Here is a 25,415-nt window from a genome sequence, read left to right on the forward strand (position 1 = left end):
TCTTAATTCCATATTCTATTTTAATTTCCCTTTGCCATGTAAAATAACATATTCATATGTCCTGGGGATTAGAATGTGAACATTTTATTCTGCCTTCCACATTTTCGAAAGCAATGTCATAAGAAAGAGATGGACAGAGTTCATGCAAATGAAGTAGGTAATGACTACCACCTTAAGTATTAAGAAATTGAGGTCAAATAGTTACTGAAAGAAAAAAAGATAAGAATGGAAAGTAGCAGTTCTCTGAGGATGATACCTCTGTGAGGTAGGCCATATGGGCCAGCACTAACACTGGGTCTAGAGTTATAGGAGGTGGTTTCCTCAAGCTGGTGAAGGCAAGACAAGGATAGATAAGAGAAAAAGGGGAAGGAGGATTATAGTACTAATGCTTTAATCTCATCTTGGCTTCTCTAGTCCCTCAGCTCACTTCCAAATGGTGCTATTGGTACTTGTTCCCAATTCATATATTCTAATAGTATATCTAATTGGGAAGAAACACTAATGAACGAATAATAAACAGGTCTCTGTATTTTAGAGCTAAATAAACATGATCTCTTTGGGGGAGTTCACCATATAATGTAGTAGCAAGTGGGGAAAGCAAGACTCTCGGTATTGGAGACCAAGGCAAGAGGGTGTGTTCACTCGAGGTGCTCATAGAGAAGACAGACCATCTCTTTTGTAAGACTGATCATCTACCTCATTGTGTAAGGCGAGAATTATCCAGGTCCTCAAAGGCACAGGAGATATGGCCAGGCACCTAGCTGAAGGAGTGCCCACATTCATAGCAGAGTGTAGGCTGGCCAGGCCTGGTAGCTCCACTGTCCACCATGCTGCAGACCAGGTGGTTAGATCTGCTGGGTGTGGCTTTGGGGTGGGACAATATGCAGATTCCTGTTTGTGTATTATTCCAGATGACCTTTGAGATGAGTCATGAGACCCTGTACTTGGCAGTGAAACTGGTGGATCACTACCTTATGGAGGTAATATGCAAGAGGGACAAGCTCCAACTCCTTGGTTCCACTGCATTTCTGATTGCAGCAAAATTTGAGGTGAGCCCGAGTTCATAGAGCCTGGAGATAATTAATCAAGTTTCTGTCTGAGTCAGATGTGTATGTACGTGTATGTTTACAAAAATCAGTATGTATGTAGGCATATGTGTGCATGTATCATATACATGTATATGCACACAAACACATACATGCTTATACTTGCATATATGTGTGCCTGTGTGTGTGTGTGTGTGTACAGATACATACATACAAACAAAAATAATATTACCTACCTTTTTTGGTCTCTTTCTTAGCAATGAAGCTTGTGTTAGGTGGCAATCACGGTGTGTTTGTTTCCTGGTGTCCACAGGGTTCTTTCATTTCCTCTTTGAAGACGTGTGTATGTGGTTATGTGCCTAGTTAAATAGGTTGTTCTTTGTAAATCTTCCTGTTGATCCATAATTCTGTGCCCTCCTACCACACCCTTTTTTTCTTCTGCCAACTCCATCTCTACCTAGTGGAGTCTTGAACTTCATATATAAGAAAGCAGTTCCAAACCTGGGTGCTGGAGACATTTAAGAGACAATGACCTCGTGTAGATGGTAATGAGTCCAGGTGAAATAGTTATTTTTGAAGTAGCATTATAAAAGCAAGTAGCAGGCCTTTCCTTTGTAACCATAATCCATCTCATTTATCTGGTTCTTTCCTCTTCTTTAGATGCTAAATGATCTTATTCAACTTATTTTTCTATAGATAGGCTAGTTGTGTGAAACCTTGGGTTTAGAAGCAGAGAGATAGCAACTTTTACTGCATTCGAAGAGCTTTAGAGCTGTAGGTTTGTTTTTGTGATCCCTCGCTCACTCCCTCTCCAACTTTATCCCTAACTTGCTTCATGCTTCCCTCCCTCCTTTACTCCTTCACTCCCTCACTCCCTACCGTGATCACGGACCTCCCTCCCTCATTTCAGTCCTCCCTCTTTTGCTCCTTACCTCCTCTCTCCTTCCCTTTCTTACAGCTCTTGCTTCACTTCCCTCCTTGCTTCACTTCTGCCCTTGCTCTCTAGCTCTCTTCCTTTTTCCAGCCTTCTGTCTATCCCTCCCTCATTCCTCCATCCCTGTCTTATACATTCATCCACTCCAAACTGGGTTTCCTTCCTGCATCACTTCTTCTATCACTGTTTGTCTCCTTCCCTAGTTCCCTCTGTCCCCTCCTCCCAACCTAATTCCATCCATCCCTCCTTCTGTGTCTCTCTTTCTGCCACAACCCCTTACTCTGTTCCACTCAATCTTCTTCCCACCCTCCCTTACTTCTTCCCTCCTTTTCTTTTCCCTTCCCTTGCTCTCTTCTCCCATCCCATCTCTCCTTAGTCCCCACCTCATTCCTTTCAGGCTTCCTCCCTCCTCCTATTTTGCTTCCCCCTCCCATCCTCCCTTCCTTCCTTTTCTGTAAATGCCTTCTCTCCCTTCCTTGAGTGCTCCTTCCCACCCTATCTCCCACCCTTGCTCCCTGGTACTCTGGCACCATGACTGTCTCTAATTCTAGCTATTTCCCATCCTCCTCTCATCTTCTTCCCTTGCTTCTCCGCTCTTTTCTCCTGCCCTCCCTTGCTCTTTTCCTACTTTCCTCTCTGGTTCACTTCCTTCCCTACTCACTTGCTCCCTGGTTCTCTTGTTCCCCCTCACTGTCTGCTCCCTCTAAGCTCTACCTCTTGATAGCTCCCTCTAACATGTTCACTTCCTCCCACCCATGTTCCCTTCCATCCTCTTTCCCTCCCTCTCTTGGTCTCTCCTTCCTTCCCACCTTCTCTGATTCACTTCCTCCCTCCATCCCTTCCTTTATCCCTAGCCTCCTTTCCCTTCTCCCTGTCTCCTTTTTTCCTCCCTCACTGTGTCTCTTTCTCTCTCGTTTATTGCTCCCCTGTGTGGCTCATTTCCTTCCCTGTTCACTCACTCCCTGGTTCATTCCTTGCTCTCCTTCCCTCTCTCCTTCCCTCCTCACCCTCCTCCTTCCTTCCCCTACCTAGGGCCATCTTTATGGCTTAGCAAGTGCTCCATGCCTCAGCCCCAAGGGGGCTAAAAAGAAGTTGGGAATCACTGGCCAACAGCAGAAGGAGGAGCAGAGTGCAAAGAGGCACTACTTAGCAAATCTTGGAACCAGGAGCACTCCTCTTCTGGTTATCAGGACGAAGGGCCCCACTATGTTTTTTGGAGAAGGGGTGTGTTCCCCTCCTGTGGGGGGTAGGGAAATACAGAAAGACTTTTGCAAGGGGAGGTATGGAAATGGTATGAGAAGAGAAGAAAGGAAGGAACCACTGGTGAGTAGAGCAAAGAAAGGGAGAGTTTCTTGCCCTGGTGTTGGTGCTAGGTGCTGTGTTAACTTGAGCTATTTGCATACTCTTTCTGTGCCTCAATTTCCTTGTCTGCAGACTAGAGGCTTGGTCTAGTCTGAGATATAAAAATAGAGAAAGATGTGGGAAGAACACTGGGGTGGGCAGTTAGGTGTAGCTGCATAAAAGATTCAGGGGGTCTTCCTGCCTCCTAGTCTTCTCCCCATAACCAAGTTTCAACCTGCAGAGGGCAGAACATGTTAAGGTGCTCCTGGATCTGGGTTCTTCTCACCCTTGGCCTGGTCTGGATCTTTCCAGTCTAGCCCCCAAGCACATCCTCCCACCCCCTGCAGTCCTTCCTCAGTCTCTGCTTAGGCTCTCTGTGGCTGCCTGCCTGTCTCTCACTGCCTACTACCCTAGTAGTGCTCCTCCCAAACATCCATATTAATTTCTTAGACTAGGAAACAAAGTATGGGCTTATTTTCTCTCTCTAGCTCCACTTTCCATGGTCTCCTTTCCTCCCTTCCCACCCTTCCCTCCCTCCCCCCCTTTCCCCAGAGCAAGTCTTAGATTTCCATTCCAGGTTTTCACTCATTAATAGAGAGATCATTGCTCCCAGTTCCTGTGTCATATTATACCACTTCTAACAGTAAGAATATACCCCAAGAGGCCCTGTTCTCTCTCCAGTAGTACAGTTTGGGGGCAGACTTCTCCTATGTCTCTGATTTTGTTTTTCAGATGGACCACTGAAGTCAACAGAAGTTTGCTCTCAGAGCTACCCTGAAGGTTTATGCTGGGACATGTTATTGCCTCCTCTCCTTCACTTCTCTCCCCCACTGCCTTTTACCTCAAAGCAGAGAGGAGTGGGCTGTTTTTGCCTGGTTATGACTGTCTCTCCTCTCCACCCATAGGAATCTTGCCCACCTTGTGTGGATGACTTCCTGTACATCTGTGATGATATTTATCAGCGAGATGAGATGCTCACCATGGAAATCAGCATCCTGCAGACCCTCAAATTTGATATCAACATTCCCATTGCCTATCATTTTCTGCGAAGATATGCTAGGGTAAGAGGGAGGAGGCACATCCACATTCTCCCCACTACTGGGTTAGTCTTTTCCATACCCAGAGTGGCCGCCTGAGTGGCAGGAAAAGGGAAAGGGGCTGTGGTGGGGGGGGGTGCTGGGGAATTTCTTCTTCAATCTGTCCTCCTAGATTGGCAATCTTTATGAAGTGTGGGGGTAACAAAATTGCAGATTTTCGTGGCATGCCCTTAAGTTTAGGTAAAGGCAGAGTAGGGGAGGGGAAGAAGATTCCTTGATCAGGAAGGAATATGTGGGAAGTTTGGGGGAGATGCTGGTAAAGCTCTCTTCATCTGAGTATTAGTTACAGGGGAGGTCACTTTGTAATTATTTATTGTATTATACAAGTACACGTGTGTACTTTTGTCTGTGTGTTATTGGTTATATATATTTTTAAAAAGAGTCAAACAAGAAAAGAGAAGTTCTTTTGAGGCATGGAATATTTCTAGGGTGGAGCCAGGTGCAGAGTTACAGTTGGATAAATTGATAAATTGGCTAAAAACCCTAAAGGGAGCAAATCCTATTGCCGATTTCAGAATCCCACCCCCGCTAAAGATTCTATACTTTGGCGGGTAGGGTCCTTCATATGAGTCACGGTAGCAGGACAGGTAACTTGTTCAGGCAGAGAACCATTTAGGCCTGAGTTCGGATAACTAGAGAGAATGGGTACAGGGGGTCTTCTGCTTGGTGCTGGTTTTCTGAATTGGTTGCTGAGCCAGTGTTCTTGCTACCTTTAGTGCCTCCATGCCAGCATGAAGACGCTGACTTTGTCCCGCTTCATCTGTGAGATGACTCTGCAGGAATATGACTATATCCAGGAGAGGGCTTCCAAGCTAGCTGCTGGCTCCTTCCTCCTGGCCCTCTACATGAAGAAACTCGGACACTGGGTAAACAAACACTTGCTGGGGGCAAGGGGTTGAGATTTAAAAGCACAGAGTCAGCAACCTAAGTGCCCTTTGATGGATGAATGAATAAAGAAGATGTGGTGTGTACACACACACACACACACACACACACACACACACACTGGAATGTTACTTAGCCGTAAAAAAGAATAAAATCTTCCCATTTGTGACAACATGGATACACCTAGAGGATATTATACTAAGTGAATTAAGAGAAAGACAAATACTGTATTATTTCACTTATATGTGGGATCTAAAAAAAATGAAACAAACATTCATAAATATGGAGAACAAACTGGTGAGGGGAGAGGGGTGAGGGGATGGATGAAATAGGTGAAGGGTATCAAAAGGTAAAAATTTCCAGTTACAAAATAAATAAGTCATAGGATGTATAGTACAGCATAGGGAATATAGTCAGTAATATTGTAATAATGTTGTATGGGGGCAGATGGTAGCTACACTTATCCTGGTGAACATTTCATAATGTATGTAAATGTTGAATCACTATGTTATACACCTGAAACTAATGTAGTATTGTATGTCGCCTGTACTTCAATTAAAAAGAAAAAAAACACAGGGTCCATTCAGGAGGAAGGTGTAAATTAGGGTCATGGGAAACTCAGTGACAAAACCGCTGCATACCCACGGTTATAAATTCTTTGACATCTCAATGTGTTAGGAGCCTGGCTGCCTAAAGGGATTTTACAGCAATGGTTTTAAGTTATTTTATTTTATTTTCTTAGTCACAGTACCCCTTGTTCCAAAGAAAGCCCAATATCACGAAACAGACTCGTTTGAAGTTATTCTGGTTGCAGCAGAGGGTAGGATGGGCCCCCTTCTCACCTAGCCCCATTTTATCCCTGCCCCATGCAGTCCCCTCAGCAAGGTTGCTCTCCACTTCCCTGAGGGAGCTTATTGGAACAGAATTTGAGAGGCACAGACCCAGAAAACAGAGTTGTGAAAGCAACTGTCCATGTGTCTAATGGGGGACTTAGAGGTACAGTATGGTGCTCTTCTCTGAAGAGGAAGGTGCCTAAAGCCTTCTTCCCCAGTACAAAATAAAACTCCTAAACTCTTCCAACCTAGAAATCCTGGAACTACTACTGTTGGGAAAAGCTATGTGTACTGAGAAAGAATCTTATAAACAGTGGTGTGAACTCGACAAGTCATACTGAAATTTCTTGGGACAGAGAAAGCATTCAACAAATGGCAGTGATGTTGATGAAAAAGAAAAAAAAATGGCTAGCATTTATTGAGTGCTTACACAGTGATGTGAGTACTTTGTTTATTAATGTTTAATCCTCACAAAATCAGTACAATTACCCCTACTTTACAGATAAGAAATAACTTCCCAGATTTTGCTAATGAGGGGCAGAGCTAGTCTTTGGGGATTAGGAGTAGTGTTCACATTGTATACCTACTGTGTAATCAGAAGTGATGTGGCCATAGCTTTGGAACTGTGGCCCCAGATGCCCCATGCTATGCCAGGCTTTGACCTTTGGATCCTGGGGAAATGTGATAGGTGCTGAGGGAGACAGTTGAGGGGCTCAGGGAAGCAAACTGCTTGCTAACCACTACAGAAATATATCAGTGTTTTAATACTTGGCATGGCTGTACCAGTGTACCAGTGAGTATTGGCTAAATGTGAACCCTGATCTGAATCCAGGTAGTATGGCTCCACAGTCCTCTGTGCTGTGTATACTGCTTCTATAGATAAGAAAGGCTTCACAGAGGAGGGTACTTTTAAGTTGGGTCTTGAAAGATTCGTAGGAACGTGTGAGAGAAGACATTCTTGGTAGAGGGAATGAGAATTGAAAAGATGTGAAGGCAATAAGAAAAAAGTATGATGTTTTCAGGGCAGAATAAGGCACTTTCTATAGATAGAGCAGAGGATATATTAATAGGGAATAGTGAGAGATGAGACCAGAATAATATGGTGTCATCAGATTGTGAGAGACTTTTGATACCAAGCTGAGACCCACTCTATACTAAGGCGTTGGAAAGTTTTTATGCAGAGGAGTGACCTACTTGTGTTTCTGTGTTTTGGAAACAGCACCGGTATAGCAGTATAGAAAGTGAATTAAATGAGAGAGAGTGCAAAAGTGGGAACACTAGTGAGTAGGCTTTCATAATAGTCAAGATGAAGCATTGGGGCCTGAGCCTGTGCAGTGACAATGGGGCCATTGATCTTATTTGACACACTCAATATAATGTGTTACCCCTTGTGTTACTCCCCTGCTCAGCATGCCAATGATTCCCTTTTCCCTGTGGTAGTTGTTTCTAAACAGTATTTAGCAGAGCCCTGGGATTCCTTTAGAAGTGTCTCAGGGGCCATGTAAAAGGTAAAGGGATACAAACTGGTGGGTTTGTCAGCTCCCACCCCTAATTGCAGGTAAGATATTTGGGCTTCCAGATAAGATGTTTGAAAAAAAAGGAGTTCAGGAAAAATAATTTAAGACATTTTTTAGAAAACCACTGCCTTACAGAATAAACCTTTTTTTCTCTACCTGTGGAGGTCCCACTTGACTTTCAACACCCATTGCAGATGTGTCTTCCTCTACAAAGCTTTCTGTGACTCCTGGAGAAAGTTCATGGGTCCTGCTGCTCTGCTCCTCCAGTGTCCCATTCTCACTTCCATTATAGCCTTTCCCACATGTTCTGTAATTCTCTGCATGCATGTCTGTCTCCCCCACTACAGGTTCCTTAGGGGCAGGAACCTGGGTCATCTTTGCATTCACAGCAGCCTACGCAGGACTTGGTAATATTAATCCTAGCTAGCATGTCTCAGGCACTTACTATGTGCTAGACTCTGTTCCGTATGCATTGTGTATATTAACTCATTTAATCCTATGATGTAATTACTGTAATGATCCTCATTTGGCATAGTGGGAAACTGGGGCGCCAAGAAATTAATAACTGGCTCAAGTTCCTGCTGTTGGTAGAGCTAGAATTTGAACCCAAGCAGTTTGCCTCTGCAACCTTTGCTCTCAAATGCTCTGCTATATTACTTCTGCCACATAATGGGAAGCCTTAAAATTGAATGAGAAAATAAATGCATGGGATGATAGCTCTTAGAGCCAGGGAAGAGGAGCTGCCTTAAATTCCTGTGGTCTGTTGATTTGGGACCTTAAGTTTATTCTGAGGTTTGCCTGGACACCCGCTCTTCACCTAAGAGCAAGTACATTACAAAGCCAGTCATGTTCCTTAGATTCTTTAGTGGACTTTGACTTACATGAATACCTACCACGGGGCTAATGTTCAACTGGTAAGTATAGGTATATGGTACATACGTACTATGGATAGCCATACCACTAGTTCACAGCTGGAACCTAGTCTTCTAGGAAGTACTCTATAATTGTTGGTCAGTGTCTGCACTGTATGCATTTTTGAAGTGTTTGACTATCTTCCCTACCTATACCATGTATAGGAAGTTTGGACTTGAGGTAGTACAGAGAGAGGAAGGGTCTATTTCCTGTGGTAAAAGTCACTGTTCATGTTGCTTCTTCCAGGCTCCTGCCCTGGAGTATTGCAGTGGCTACAAGACCTCTGATCTTCACCCCTTGGTCAAGCAGCTAAACATCCTGCTGACTTTGCATCCTTGCAGTAGGCTCAAGACTGTGCATTCCAAGTATTCTCACCAGTAAGTACCAAGCTCCAGTGAGGATGAGTTTGTGCTTAGCCATTGGGAGGCAGGCTAGCTTCACTTAAGGAAAAAGATTTAGTACTGTTCACTTTACTTTCTGCTTTAGGGTTAAAGCAAGATAGGGAACCAAGAGCCCTATGTCCCACTTAGTCCATGGACCCTGTTTGCTTTGGCCCATTTTACACTGAGCAGGCCCCTCTTCCTTTTGCAGGGTCTTCTTTGAAGTCACCAAAATCCCCCCCCTGGACACATTGAACCTGGAGGATATCTTGAACTACTGCTAATTCTGAGGCTGAGGATCTGGCACTCTGGCAGCAGCCAGGGCCAGGCAGGCATTTAAGTAAGCTGTTATTTATTCTGTCTTGGAATTTGTCTTTTAATTACTTTTATTTCTTTTTACTCTTTTGTTTATCTTTTCCCAAATTGGTAATGTTGTAAATAGTTTTTTTTTAATGAAGGAAAAGAAATTATTGTTGTATTTGATTAGAAATTTAATTAAAAAATTAATGTTTATCGTTAAAATGGCTCACCTCCTCTCTTACTGCTCAGGAGCTCCATGCATAGTCCAGGGATGTGTTTTCCCTGTGCCTAAAGGATCTAGCTTATCCAATTTCCTTCTCTGTTTGGAGACTTGCTCTTTATGGGAAGAAGAATTGAACCTAGGGTATGAATTGAAGGATGAGTCTGTGGAAGGAGGATCCTAGGGGGGTTAGCGCCCAGTCCAAGGAGAGAGAGCCCTACTGGACACACAGGTCTCAGTGTTCAGATCTGGGGAAGCTGGGAGTGTGGGTCAGTACTCTTTGGTCCCCATCTCAAGTTGCTTGCTTTGTTTCTTCCTAGATGATGAAAAGGTGGGGAACAGACTTTTAACCCAAATATAACCCTACTTTCATAGTTAAGCAGCTTTCTCGAGTCTAAATTTGTTTTTTTTTCCTTCCACAGAACATCCAAAGTGCTACTTTATTTTTTTTTCATTTCTATTTAAAAATTTTTTTTATATATATGAAATTTATTGTCAAATTGGTTTCCATACAACACCCAGTGCTCATCCCAAAAGGTGCCCTCCTCAATACCCATCACCCACCCTCTCCTCCCTCCCACCCCCCATCAACCCTCAGTTTGTTCTCAGTTTTTAACAGTCTCTTATGCTTTAGCTCTCTCCCACTCTAACCTCTTTTTTTTTCCTTCCCCTCCCCCATGGGTTCTTGTTAAGTTTCTCAGGATCCACATAAGAGTGAAACCATATGGTATCTGTCTTTCTCTGTATGGCTTATTTCACTTAGCATCACACTCTCCAGTTCCATCCACGTTGCTACAAAAGGCCATATTTCGTTCTTTCTCATTGCCACGTAGTATTCCATGGTGTATATAAACCACAATTTCTTCATCCATTCATCAGTTGATGGACATTTAGGCTCTTTCCATAATTTGGCTATTGTTGAGAGTGCTGCTATGAACATTGGGGTACAAGTGCCCCTATGCATCAGTACTCCTGTATCCCTTGGATAAATTCCTAGCAGTGCTATTGCTGGGTCATAGGGTAGGTCTATTTTTAATTTTCTAAGGAACCTCCACACTGCTTTCCAGAGCGGCTGCACCAATTTGCATTCCCACCAACAGTGCAAGAGGTTCCCATTTCTCCACATCCTCTCCAGCATCTATAGTCTCCTGATTTGTTCATTTTGGCCACTCTGACTGGCGTGAGGTGATACCTGAGTGTGGTTTTGATTTGTATTTCCCTGATAAGGAGCGACGCTGAACATCTTTTCATGTGCCTGTTGGCCATCCGGATGTCTTCTTTAGAGAAGTGTTTATTCGAGTCTAAATTTGAAAAGCTGCTTGGAGTGGCACACCAGAACCTCTTTTGGACCTTATCTTCTGTCAAGAGGGAAAATTTCCACCTGTTCAATCAGTGAGATGTCCTATGAATGCAAGCATCAACTGTTTGTACAACGTTAATTTATAAAGCCTTAAGGAGGTTCTCCTCTCTCTCCCTATCCATCCTACCTTTGGGGTGATATGTATTAGTACAGCTATCTTAGTTGTTAGCAGAGGAGTTGAATCTACTTCATGCAAGATGACAAAGAGCCAGTGCCTTAATCCTGCCTCTAAGACCTCTGGGACCTCCCCACAATCTGGTGACTGCAGTTAAGTAATGTCTGTCATAGTGGAAGACCTCTAGGACCCTATTCTAGTACTATGACTGGCATTTGCCAGTCTTGGTCTGTGCTCATTTGTTACCACTTGTCAAATGTTTGAATATCAGTCCTGAGGGTAGGAATCTGGTAGAGGGGACAATCCATGGAGAAATTTGGGGGAAAATACCACACCAATTCTAGCCCCAGATGCCCCGTGCTATTCTGGTCACATCCCCTTTTATGGTTGGGGACAGGAGGGAGGGCATTCGGAACCCTTAGATGTCTTAGTGCTTTCTTTTCTCTTTGTGTCAGTTTTCCATTACCCCTCCAAACTTGCTTTTCCCTGGCAACCAGACATCACTGGGTTCCCACCTGCCCTGTTCTACTTGTATTCAAGGTGACTACAGGGCACAGCTAGAGATCTAAGCAGCTTGGCAGTGATTCAGCTTGCATAGCCAACTTGGCATAAACATGCTGAAAGCACTAGGCTGGAATCCCTCTTGCAAATTCCAGCCTCACTGAAAGGAAGTGTCTTATACCTGCTTTTTAATGCTGGAGCTTCATCAGAGGAAAACATGAGCTGGTTTGATTATTCTTCCCTCCACCCCCCACCCTGCCCCACACCTGTTTTCAACTCTGTTCTTTAGAGGTGATAATGAAACCATCAATCATTTGTGGTGTTGTCCTTGCACATGTCTCAAAATTTATACTTATCACTACATCAAAATGAAGATAGCTATGAGACCTGGATCTTGTTATTTAGTTCTTTCTTAAAGAAGCACATCTAATTCTTTATCAAGAATTTGTCTTTTTAAATTTTTTAATGTTTATTTTTGAGAGAGAGCGCGAGTGAGCGCTCACACGTGACTGGGGGAGGGGCAGAGAGAGAAGGAGACACAATCCAAAGCAAGTTCCAGGTTCTGAGCTGTCAGCACAGAGCCCAATGTGGGGCTTGAACTCACGAACTGCAAGGTCACGACCTGAGCCAAAGTCAGACGCTCAACCAACTGAGCCACCCAGGCGCCCCAAGAATTTTGTTTTTAATTTTGATGAACCTAGATCCGTGTAACTAGTTTTCTTTGTAACCTTAGGTATTTGTAAAAGTTTTATTGAGATACAATTCACATGCTGCACAATTCACCCATTTAAAGTATGCAATTCAATAGTTTTCAGCATATTCACAGAGTTGTACATCTATAGCCATAATCTAATTTTGGAACACTTTCATCACCCCCCCAAAAATAACCCATACCCACTTGGAGTTAATCCCAGTCCCCCCCCCCGCCCGACTCCCCCACTCCCAGCACCAAGCAACCACTAATTTTTCTGTCTCTATTGATTTGCCTATTCTGGACATTTCATATAAACTAAATACAATGTGTAGCCCTTTGTGTCTGGCTTCTTTCTCTTAGCATAATGTTTTCAAAGTTCATCTGTGTTGCAGCAGGTGTTAGTATTTCACTTCTTTGTATTGCTGAGTGATATTCCATTGTATGAATATACCACATTTTGTTTTATCTCGTCCCACACTTTTGGCTATTATGAGTAATTCTGCTATGACCACTCATGAACAAGTTTTTGTGTGGACATACGTTTTCATTTCTCTTGTCAATATACTTAGAAGTGGAATTGCTGGATTATGCACTATTTCACATCCCCATGAGCGGTATATGAGGGTTTCAATTTCTCTACATTCTTTTGAACACTTGTTGTTTGTCTTTTTAATTATAGCTATCCTACTGGGTGTAAAGTGGTATGTGATTATGGTTTTGATTTGCATTTCCCTGATGGCTAATGATGTTGAGCATTTTTTTTCATGTGCTTATTTGCCATTTGTTTATCTTCTTTGGAGAGATGTCTATTCAAATTCTTCACCGATCTTTACTTGGGTTATTTGTCTATTACTGAGTAGTAAGAATTCTTTATATATTCTGGATCATATAGATGATTTGCAAATATTTTCTCTGATTCTGTGGATTGTCTTTTCACAATCGATATTGTCTTGATATTGTCATTATCAAGACAGTCTTGAGAGTTCTATTTGAAACGTAAAAGTTTTCGGGGCACCTGGGTGGCTCAGTCAGTTAAGCGTCTGACTTTGGCTCAGGTCATGATCTCGCAGCTGGTGAGTTTGAGCCCTGCGTCGGGCTCTGTGCTGAGAGCTCAGGCCCTAGAGCCTGCTTCAGAATCTGTCTCCCTGTCTCTCTCTCCCTCCCCTGGCTTGTACTCTGTCTCTCTCAAAAAAATGAACATTAAAAAATTTAAAAAATGAAACATAAAAGTTTTTTATTTTGATGAAGTCAAATTTATCCTTTTTTTTTTTTTATATTTTGGCTTTTGTGTCACATCTCAGAAACCATTGCCTAGTCCAAGATCATGAAGATTTATTCCCATGTTTTCTTCTAGGAGTTTTACAGTTTTTTACTCTTACATTTAATTCTTAAATCTATTTTGAATTAATTTTTCTATATGGTGTAATGTAGGTGGCCAACTTCATTTTCTTACATGTGGATATTCAGTTGTTCTAGCACCATTTCTTTAAAAGACTAATATTTTCTCCACTTTTTTCTGGGCTCTTGATTCTATCCTGTTTACCTATATCTTTATCCTTATACCAGTACCATACCATCTTGATTATTGTAGCTTTCTAATAAGTTTTGGAATCGGGAAATTGTGAGTTCTCACACTTTGCTCCTCTTTTTCAGTATTGTTTTGGCTATGCATTTCTAAATGAATTTTAGCATCAGTTTGTCAATTTCTGAAAAGAAAGCTGGGATTTTGATAAAGATTGCATTGAATTTGTGGGCCAATTTAGTATTTCCATCTTATCCATATTACATCTTCTAATCTATGAATGTGTATTTTGTGCCAGTCTCAGCCTTTTGATAACCAGTGTTGTGTTTGGACCTGCTCTGATCCTTGTGGTTCTTATTATGATTACAAGACACCCTTAGCAGTAACCATCAAGAAACTCCAAAAGAGACAAGGTTTATTACTTGGAAATTACACAGCACATGTAAAGTCACACAGCAAGGTCTAGGGATGCTGGGGAAAGAGGGAGAGGCAAAGGGAGAGCACTTGTGTGCACAGGACTAGGGTTCTGCTTCTATTTAGATTGATGGGGTCAGGGTGGGAACTTAGGGTTTTGTGAGCTCATTCTTTATTGGTGACTTTAAAACCTAAGAGTAAGAATTTAAATTATGGAAAGAGAAAAACATTTGGCTGGGGTGCCTTGGTGGCTCAGTCGGTTAAGCGTCCAACTTTGGCTCAGGTCATGATCTTGCAGTTTGTGAGTTTGAGCCCCACACTGGGCTCTATGCTGACAGCTCAGAGCCTGGAGCCTGCTTCAGATTATGTGTCTTCTCCTCTCTCTGCCCCTCCCATGCTCATGCTCTGTCTCTCCTGGTGTCTCAATAATAATAAATAAACATCAAAAAAAGATTAAAAAAAAGAAAAACAATTGGCTGAAATGATCAGTTATCAAAATCAACCATTGAGAGGTGAGGGGGTGGGACTAGCAGTGTGCTTAAGTCAGGCACTTGCATTATGAAAAACAAAACAACAACCCAACTGTTAGGGATTGCATTACAACATGGTATGTCTTTTATTTAGGACTTTAATTCTTTTCAACAATGTTTTATAGTTATCAAAGTATAAGTTTTTTTAATTTCTATTCTATTCCTAAGTATTTTTTAAATTTTAAAAAATCTTTGTTTTTGAGAGACAGTGTGAGCAGGGGAGGGGTAGAGAGAGAAGGAGATACAGAATTCAAAGCAGAATCCAGGCTCTGAGCTGTCAGCACAGAGCCTGACGTGAGGCTCAAACTAACAGACTGTGAGATCTTGACCTAAGCTGAAGTCGGATGCTCAACCGACTGAGCCACCCAGGTGCCCCATTACTAAGTATTTTTTTAATGGATCCATCAGTCCTGATCACTTTGAATTTCTTGCTTACATATTTTGATTATGGCCTTATAAAAGGATGACCTCATTAAGTCTTGCCAATTTCACCTCCCAACTATTTCTTGAATTGACATTTTCATCATAATATCTGCTACCACCGCCCAGGCTTGAGATCTTGTCTTTTCTGTGGATTACTTATGAGACTTTCCTAACTGGTCTCCCTATCTTAAATTTTGTTCCCTTCAAATTTACCCTCCATACAATGACCAGAATGATTTTTTTTAAATTCACTTCTTGAGTACAGTTCTGGTTAAAACCGTTAAGTGCCTGCCACTCTTTGTCTCTCACTGAACACAATCATAAGATCTGGACAGAGTACATGGCCCAGCTATTTGAGAATTCTGAAAAGTAAACAGCTTAAGGCAGATTGGAGAACACCAAAATGTGAGGAACCAGCAAACCAGTGGAGAGTTTCCTACTCTTACCCCCTCTCAAAAGCTCCATCCTGAACTTAATGCAGCTTAAAACCTGGAAGTGAGTACAGACACGGAGAACTCCAGGAGAGTGCTCTAGTTCTGGTTAGAAAAGTGAGGGGGACAAAAATTCCCCATTTTTTCTTTATTTGTCTCTTCCCTCACATCTCGATCCCCAGGCAATTATGCAGTGGCAATGGGAACTTTCTGGAACCAATACTCTTAGACAAAGGACCTTTCATTTTTATTTGATGGATCTGTGGCCACAGTGAATAGAGCCACAAACACTGGTGCTTTTTTATATCTCTGTCCTTCCACTGTTTGTCTTCAGAGGTGACACAATTGCAGAAATGAACAGTTTCCAACCACAGGACTGAAAGGAAGTCCCAGGAATTAGATAGTATTGGGGAGAACATGGAGAGATTGGAACTAAGGAAAGTGACCTCAAAGTTTTTTTTTTTTTTTTTATGTGCTTCTGGCTATGCAACACTAACCTGTGTATGTGTTGATTAGGTCCTAATTAGCATACCAAAGAATTTGAGAACTGAGTTAATGGACATCCATCTAGGTTCCAGACTGATGCACACTAGACAGATCTGAAGAATACTGCAATTGAAAACTGAATTGACATTGGACCATCAGCCCACAGAAGGCTGGTGGAAGCATATGGCCTGAACGTAGTCAAATTGTTAAAACAAAAATGTGTTTTCCATACAATTGAGGCAAGACTTAGAGTTTTATAATGTTACACTCAAAATATCCAGGAGATACTCCAGAATTAACAGGCATACAAAGAACCATGAACGTCTGAACTTGTATGGAAAAGGACAAAAGATATCAATTACAAGAGGATATGGATATAGCAATTATGTGACAAAGACTTTAAATCAGCTACTATTAAAAAACAATTGCAAATGCTCCTGGAACAAATGTTAAAATACAAAGTTTCATCCAATAAATAGAATATATAAGGAAGTAGAAATTAAATGGAAATTTCAGAATTGAAGAATACAATAACTGAAATTTAAAAACACCTCATGGGGGCACCTGGGTGGCTCGGCCAGTTAAGCGTCCAATTTCGGCTCAGGTCATCTCATGGTTTGTGTGTTCAAGCCCCATGTGATGTTCTGTGCTGGCCTGGAGCCTGCAGCCTGCAGCGTGCTTCTAATTCTGTGTCTCCCTCTCTCTCTGCCCCTCCCCTGTTTGTGGTCTGTCTCTCAAACTTAAATAAACTTTAAAAATAACATTAAAAAATCCCATCATGGATAGACTTAATAGCAGAAGTGAGATGTCATAGGAGGAGCCAAGATGGCAGAAGAGCATGGAAGTTTTTTGTGCGTCTTGCGTCCATGAAATACAGCCAGATCAACACTAAACCATCCTGCACACCTAGAAAACTGATTTGAGGATTAACACAACAATCTGCACAACCTGAACCACAGAATTCAGCAGGTACAAGGCATGGAGAAGTAAACTTGGGGAGTGAGAAGGCACAGGAAGGGAGGTGCTTTTGCAAGTGGAGGGAGGACGGAGACTGGTGGGGGGGGAGAATATGGAAAAAGCACCCCTCCCCCAAAGCAGCTGGAGACAAAGTGGAAAATTGGAAACAGTTGCAGGGACTAAACTAAAAAGGGAGAAAGGAAAAAGGAGGGTTTAAATTCCATTAAGACTGTAAACAAGGGGAGCGCAGAGTCTGCAACTCTGCAGCTCGATACCTGGCGGTGCTCTGGTGGGAAGAGCGAATCCCCAGGAGCAGAGTGGGGTCCAGGAGGTTCTCGGGCCACAAGGGGAAAAGCAGTTCCACTGCTAGAAGGACATTTGGTAGAGGCTGTTGAAGCCACCTGGTCCCAGCAGACCCCGGAAAATGGCCACATTCGCTGGTGCTGGAACAGGGTCGTTAAGGGTGAAGCCTGGTGCCAGGTGTGTGTTGTGATTTTCCATAATCCCTGAAACGCTGCTGCTACACTATCTTGCGGACATTTTCCGGGGCGGGCTGCCACCTGGCCGCAGTCTTGGCGCACCGGCAGCAGGAGGGTCCAGAAAGCATTCCTGGGTGCAGCTGACATTTGGTCATTGCTCATTCAGGCATTGCTCGGTGAGACCCTTCTGCAGAGGGGTGGAAAAGGTCAAAGCCGCAGTCCTTCACAAGTCAGGGGCCGGGGAAGACAGCCACATCTGAGACAAAACTCAGAAGAGAGGTACTGCCTGGGGCCTGGTCACAGAGAGTGAAAAAGCAGGGAGTGGACAAAAGCTGAAGATAGAGGACAGGTGCGCGATTGCTGATCTGGGAGAACAGACTGGGTAGCTGGGTGTCAGGTAACTGGGTGTCATCATTATCACCGCGCATGTGCATATGCACCTCTAGCGCTGCAACAATCCACCCCAGTAGGCTAGCAGCTCCATCTAGTGGAGAACAGAGACGATACACGAGCCCCGCCCAACTGGGCAAACTTCGCTCTCAAGAACAGAAGTCTCACCACCGGCTTAGTTTATGGACTATAAAGCGCTACATAGACTGACTTCTAGGGGAAAACGAAATAATTTCAGTCCTACTTCAATGTGTTAGCAGGTCCATCTATTCAATTTTCTTTCTTTTTTTACTCTTTTACACTTTTCTTTTTCTTGAATACAGAAAGAGAAAAAACATTTTTATTTTCTATTTTTATTAAAAAATATTTTTCTTTAATTTTTATTACTATAATTTTTACTTTTGTGTAAGTTTTTTCAAATTCTATTTTACTTCCATCATTTTATTTTAGTCTGCTTCAGTGTATTCATCTTTTCAAATTTTCAATTTCCTTTTTTTTTCCTTTCTTTTTCTTTTTTTTTCTCTTTTTCATTTCTTTTTCTTGAATGCAGAAAGAGAAAAACTTCATTTTTACTTTCAATTTCTATTAAAAATATTTTTATTTTTTTGACTATATTTTTCTTATGTAAATTTTTAAAATTCTATTTACTTCCATCATTTTATTTTAGTCTAATACAGTGTATTCACTTTTGCAAATTTTCAAACGATTTCCTTTTTTTTCTTTTTTTTAATCTTTTTTTCTCTTTTTCATTTCTTTCCTTTTTGAATACAGGAAAAGATTCATATTTATTTTTTATTTTTATTAAATTTTAAAATTTATTTCTATTTTATTCTTTACTTTTGTGTATATTTTTTTGAATTCTATTTTATTCCCATCATCTCATTTTAGTTTACTTCAGTGTTTTCATTTTTTCAAATTCTCAAATGATTTACTTTTTTTCTTCCCCCCCTTTATTTCTCTAATCTGTCAAACCACTTTCAACACCCAGACAAAACACACCTAGAATCTAGCATCATTTATTCAATTTGTGTGTGTGTGTGTTTTTAATTTTAAAATTTCTTTAATTTTATTTTTTAATTTTAATTTTTCTACCTCATTAATTCCTTTTCTCCCTTCAAAATGACAAAACCAAGGAATTCACCCCAAAAGAAAGAGGAAGAAACAACAGCCAGGGATTTAGCCAATACAGATACAAGCAAGATGTCTGAACCAGAATTTAGAATCATGATAATAAGAATACCAGCTGGAGTCAAAAATAGATTAGAATCCCTTTCTGCAGAGATAAAAGAAGTGAAAAATAGAATGAAATTAAAAATGCTATAACTGAGCTGCAATCATGGATGGATGCAGTGGCGGCAAGGATGGACAAGGCAGAACAGAGAATCAGTGATATAGAGGACAAACTTATAGACAATAATGAAGCAGAAAAAAAGAGGGAGATTAAGGGAAAAGAGCATGATTTAAGAGTTAAAGAAATTAGTGACTCATTAAAAAGGAACAACATCAGAATCATAGGGGTCCCAGAAGAGGAAGAGAGAGAAATAGGGGTAGAAGGGTTATGTGAGCAAATCATAGTGGAAAACTTTCCTAACCTGGGGAAAAACAGAGACATCAAAATCCAGGAAGCACAGAGGACCCCCATTAGATTCAATAAAAACTGACAATCAACAAGGCATACCCTAGTCAAATTCACAAAATACTCAGGCAAGGAGAGAATCATGAAAGCCAAAGGAAAAAAAGTCCCTAACCTACAAGGGAAGATAGATCAAGTTTGCAGCAGACCTATCTACAGAAACTTGGCAGGCCAGAAAGGAGTGGCAGGATATATTCAGTGTGCTGAATCAGAAAAATATGCAGCCAAGAATTCTTTACCCAGCAAGGCTGTCATTCAACATAGAAGGAGAGATAAAAAGTTTCCCAGACAAACAAAAATTAAAGGAGTTTGTGATCACTAAACCAGCCCTGCAAGAAATTTTAACAGGGACTCTCTGAGGGGAGAAAAGATGAAAAAAAAATATATATATATATGTATATAGAAATAAATAATAAATAAATACCAAAAGAAACAAAGATTAGAAAGGACCAGAGAACACCACCAGAAACTCCAACTCTACAAGCATCATAATGGCAATAAATTCATATCTTTCAGTACTCACTCTAAACATCAATGGACTCAATGCTCCAATCAAAAGACATAGGGTAACAGAATGGATAAGAAAACAAGATGCATCTATATGCTGTTTACAAGAGACCCACTTTAGACCTAAAGACACCTTCAGATTGAAAATAAGGGGATGGAGAACCATCTATCATGCTAATGGTCAACAAAAGAAAGCCGTAGTAGCCATACTTAGACAATATAGACTTTAAAATAAAGAGTGTAACAAGAGATGCAGAAGGGCATTATATCATAATCAAGGGGTCTATCCACCAAGAAGACCTAACAATTGTAAACATTTATACGCCAAATGTGATAGCACCCAAATATATAAATCAGTTAATCACAAACATAAAGAAACTCATCGATAGTAATACCATAATAGTAGGAGACTTCAACACCCCACTCACAGCAATGGACAGATCATCTAATCAAAAAATCAACAAGGAAATAATGGCTTTGAATGACACGCTGGACCAGATGGACTTAACAGATAGATTCAGAACATTTCATCCTAAAGCACCAGAATATACATTTTTCTCCAGTGCACATGGAATGTTCTCCAGAATAGACCATATACTGGAACACAAATCATCTCTAAGTAAGTACAAAAAGATCGAGATCATACCGTGCATATTTTCAGACCACAATGCTATGAAACTCAAAATCAACCACAAGAAAAAATCTGGAAGGGTAACAAATACTTGGAAACTAACATACTAAGAATGAATGAGTGGGCTAACCAAGAAGTTAAAGAGGAAATTAAAAAGTATATGGAAGTCAATGAAAATGATAACACCACAACCCAAAACCTCTGGGAGGTAGCAAAGGCGGTCATAAGAGGAAAGTATATAGCAATCCAGGCCTTCCTAAAGAAGGAAGAAAGATTCCAGATACACAACCTAACCTTACGCCTTAAGGAGCTGGAAAAAGAACAGCAAATAAAACCCAAAACCAGCAGAAGACAGGAAATAATAAAGATTAGAGCAGAAATTCATGCTATCGAAACCAAAAAAACAGAACAGATCAATGAAACCAGAAGCTGGTTCTTTGAAAGAATTAACAAAATTGATAAACCACTAGCCACTTAGATCAAAAAGAAAAAGGAAGGGACCCAAATAAATAAAATCAAGAATGAAAGAAGAGAGATCACAACCAACACAGCATAAATAAAAACAATAATAAGAGAATATTATGAGCAATTATATGCCAATAAAATGGTCAATCTGGAAGAAATGGACAAATTCCTAGAAAAATAGACACTACCAAAACTGAAACAGGAAGAAATAGAAAATTTCTATGGGAACAGTCCCATAACCAGTAAGGAAATCAAATTCGTAATAAAAAATCTGCCAAAATACAAAAGTCCAGGGCAGATGGCTTTCCAGGGGAATTCTACCAAACATTTAAGGAAGAGTTAACACCGATTCTCTTGAAGCTGTTCAAAAAAATAGAAATGGAAAGAAAACTTCCAAACTCATTCTATGAAGCCAGCATTACCTTGATTCCAAAACCAGACAGAGACCCCACTAAAAAGGAGAACTGTAGACCAATTTCCCTGACAAACATGGATGCAAAAATCCTCAACAAGATATTAGCCAACTGGCTCCAACAATACATTAAAAAAATTATTCACCACGACCAAGTGGGATTTATACCTGGGATGCAGGGCTGGTTCAGTATCCGGAAAACAATTAATGTGATTCATCACATCAATAAAAGAAAGGACAAGAATCATATGATCCTCTCAATAGATGCAGAGAAAGCATTTGGCAAAATACAGCATCCTTTCTAGATAAAAACCTTCAAGAAAGTAGGGATAGAAGGAGCATACCTCGAGATCATAAAAGCCATATATGTATGACCCAATGCTAATATCATCCTCAATGGGTAAAAACTGAAAGCTTTCCCCCTAAGGTCAGGAATGAGACAGGGATGTCCACTGTTGCCACTGTTAATCAACATAGTATTGGAAGTTTTAGCCTCTGCAATCAGACAACACAAAGAAATAAAAGGCCTCCAAATCAGACAGAAGGAGGTCAAACTTTCACTCTTCGCAGATGACATGATACTCCATATGGAAAACCCAAAAGATTCTACCAAAAAACTGCTAGAATTGATTCATGAATTCAGCAAAGTGGCAGGATATAAAATCAACACACAGAAATCAGTTGCATTCATACACACCAAAAATGAAGTGACAGAAAGAGAAATCAAGGGATTGATCCCATTTACAGTTGCACCAAAACCCATAAAATACCTAGGAATAAATCTAACCAAAGAGGTGAAAAATCTATACGCTGAAAATTATAGAAAGCTTATGAAAGAAATTGAAGAAGACACAAAGAAATGGAAAAAGATCCCATGCTCCTGGATAGAAAGAACAAATATTGATAAAATGTTGATACTACCCAAAGCAATCTACATATTCAATGTAATCCCTATCAAAATAACACCAGCCTTCTTCACAGAGCTAGAACAAGTAATCCTAAAATTTTTATGGAACCAGAAAGGACCCCAAATAGTCAAAGTGATCTTGAAAAAGAAAACCAAAGCAGGAAGCATCACCATCACAGATGTCAAGCTATACCACAAAGCTGTAATCATCAAGACAGTATGATACTGGCACAAGAACAGACACTCAGGTCAATGGAACAGAATAGAGAACCCAGAAATGGACCCACACACGAATGGCCAACTAATCTTTGACAAAGAAGGAAAGAATATCCAATGGAATAAAGACAGCCTCTTCAGCAAATGGTGCTTGGAAAACTGGACAGCGACACGCAGAAGAATGAACCTGGAACACTTTCTTACACCATACCCAAAAATGAACTCAAAGTGGATGAAAGACCTCAATGTAAGACAGGAAGCCATCAAAATCCTCGAGGAGAAAGTAGGCAAAAACCTCTTTGATCTTGGCCGCAGCAACTTCTTACTCAACACATCTCTGGAGGCAAGGGAAACAAAAGCAAAAATGAACTACTGGGACCTCATCAAAAGGAAAAGCTTCTGCACAGCGAAGGAAACAATCAGCAAAACTAAAAGGCAACCGACAGAATGGGAGAAGATATTTGCAAATGACATATCAGATAAAGGGTTAGTATCCAAAATCTATAGAGAACTTATCAAACTCAACACCCAAAAAACAATCCAGTGAAGAAATGGGCAAAAGAATGAATAGACACTTCTCCAAAGAAGACATCCAGATGGCCAACCGACACATGAAAAAATGCTCAATATCACTCATCATCAGGGAAATACAAATCAAAACCACAAGTAGATACCACCTTCCACCTGTCATAATGGCTAACATTAGCAACTCAGGAAACAATAGATGTTGGCAAGGATGCGGATAAAGAGGATCTCTTTTACATTGTTGGTGGGAATGCAAGCTGGTGCAGCCATTCTGGAAAACAGTATGGAGGTCCTCAAAAAACTAAAAATAGAACTACCCTATGATCCAGCAATTGCACTACTAGGCATTTATCCAAGGGATACAGGTGTGCTGTTTTGAAGGGACACATGCACCCCCATGTTTATAGCAGCACTATCAACAATAGCCAAAGTATGGAAAGAGCCCAAATGGTCCTCGATGGATGAATGGATAAAGAAGATGTGGCATATATATATATATATATATATATATATATGTGTGTGTGTGTGTGTGTGTGTATACACACACGATGGAGTATTACTCGGCAATCAAAAAGAATGAAATCTTGCCATTTGCAACTACGTGGATGGCACTGGAGGGTATTATGCTAAGTGAAATTAGTCAGAGAAAGACAAAAATCATATGACTTCACTCATATGAGGACTTTAAGAGACAAAACAGATGAACATAAGGGAAGGGAAACAAAAATAATATAAAAACAGGGAGGGGGACAAAACAAGAGACTCATAAATATGGAGAGCAAACTGAGGGTTACGGGAGGGGTTGTGGGAGGGGGGATGGGATAAATGAGTAAGGGGCACTAAGGAATCTACTCCTGAAATCATTGTTGCAGTATATGCTAACTAATTTGTATGTAAATAAGAATTAAAAAAATTAAAAAATGAGATGTCAGAGGAAAGAGTAAACTTGAAGGTAGATAAAAATTATGCAATATAAACAACAGAGTGAAAAAAGAGTAGTCTCAGGGACATATGGGACTGTTTAATAAAAAATATATCAGTTGTAGCACTGGAGTCCCAGAAAGAGAGAAAGAAGTGCTGAAAAAAATCTTTGAAGAAATAGTGTCTGAAAAATTGCCAACTTTGGTGAAAGACACCAATTTATAGATTCAAGAAAATGAGTAAATTCCAACCAGGATAAACTAAAAGAAATTCATAGATAGATACATCATAATTAACTTGCTGAAAAATAAAGACAGAAAAATCTTGAAAACATCAAGAGAGAAATGATGCTTTATGTATAGGGGAATGGTGATTTGAATGGCTGCAGATTTCTCATCAGAAACTCTAGATCAGAAGGAAACAACACAAAATATTTCAAGTATTGAAAAATTTGTCATCCCAGAATTCAACATCCAGAAAAAATATTTTTTAGGAATGAATATTAAATGTAAAACAAATTTCAGATGAAGAAACACTAAGAAAATTTGTAATAAACAGACCTGCTGAAAAAGAATTGTTAAAGGAATTTCTTCATACAGAAATGAAATGATACCAAAAGGGAAATTGGAATATTGGGAATTGAGGAGCAACAGACGTAGTAAATACCTAGGTAAATGTAATCAACTATTTTTTTTCTCTTGAGTTTTGATTGAAAGTAAAACTTATCAACATTTTCTGATAGGATATTCAGTGTATGTAGATGTAGTATGTAAGACAATGACAGTATATAAAATGGAGAAGGTAAAGGACCCAATATGCTGATAAGGATTTTACATTGTAATTGAAGTGGTAAAATATTGATTCTAAGTAAACTGTGAAAGGTTTGTATTTTGTAATCCTTAGAGCAACTACTAAAAATTATAAAAAGAGATGTCAAAGTTACAATAAATATATTAAAATGAGATACAAAAATATTCAAATAATCTAAAAGAAAGCATGAAAAGGGAAACAGGATTAAAAATAAGAGAGACCAAACAAAACAAAAAGTAAAATGGCAAATCTTAATCCAGTCATATCAATAATTATATTAAATGGTAAACACATCAATTAATAGATTGTCAGAATGGATTAAAAAACAAGACCCAACCATATGGTACCTACAGAAACTCACTTCAAAAATAGTTAATTACATGGATAGGTTAAAAGCAAAAGGATGAAAACAGATGGCATTCAAAAAACTAATCAAAAGAAAGTCGGAGTGTTTTGTTAACATCAAAGGTGACTTCAGAACAAAGAAATTGCCAAGGATGAAGAGGGATATTATATATTGATAAAAATGCCAATTCACCAAGAAGACATAATGATCCAAATTATGTTTACTCCTAATAACAAGTTTAAAATACAAGAGGCAAAAATCGACATAGTTGAAAG

At 40.3% G+C, this 25,415-nt stretch overlaps 1 protein-coding gene across 1 annotated transcript in view; it reads left to right on the forward strand.

The window, feature by feature from the left end:
* Positions 1-9,467, forward strand: part of CCNB3 (cyclin B3) — a 69,336-nt gene extending 59,869 nt beyond the window's left edge. Inside the window, exons 8-12 of the mRNA XM_043569833.1 lie at positions 912-1,049; positions 4,227-4,382; positions 5,135-5,284; positions 8,812-8,942; positions 9,157-9,467. Coding sequence (XP_043425768.1) covers positions 912-1,049; positions 4,227-4,382; positions 5,135-5,284; positions 8,812-8,942; positions 9,157-9,229 — 648 coding nt within the window. The 3' untranslated portion in view covers positions 9,230-9,467. The remainder of the gene's footprint in view (positions 1-911; positions 1,050-4,226; positions 4,383-5,134; positions 5,285-8,811; positions 8,943-9,156) is intronic.
* The last annotated feature ends 15,948 nt before the right edge of the window (positions 9,468-25,415 follow it).

Source organism: Prionailurus bengalensis, chromosome X, assembly GCF_016509475.1.
Source record: "Prionailurus bengalensis isolate Pbe53 chromosome X, Fcat_Pben_1.1_paternal_pri, whole genome shotgun sequence".
NCBI classification, from domain to species: Eukaryota; Metazoa; Chordata; class Mammalia; order Carnivora; family Felidae; genus Prionailurus; species Prionailurus bengalensis.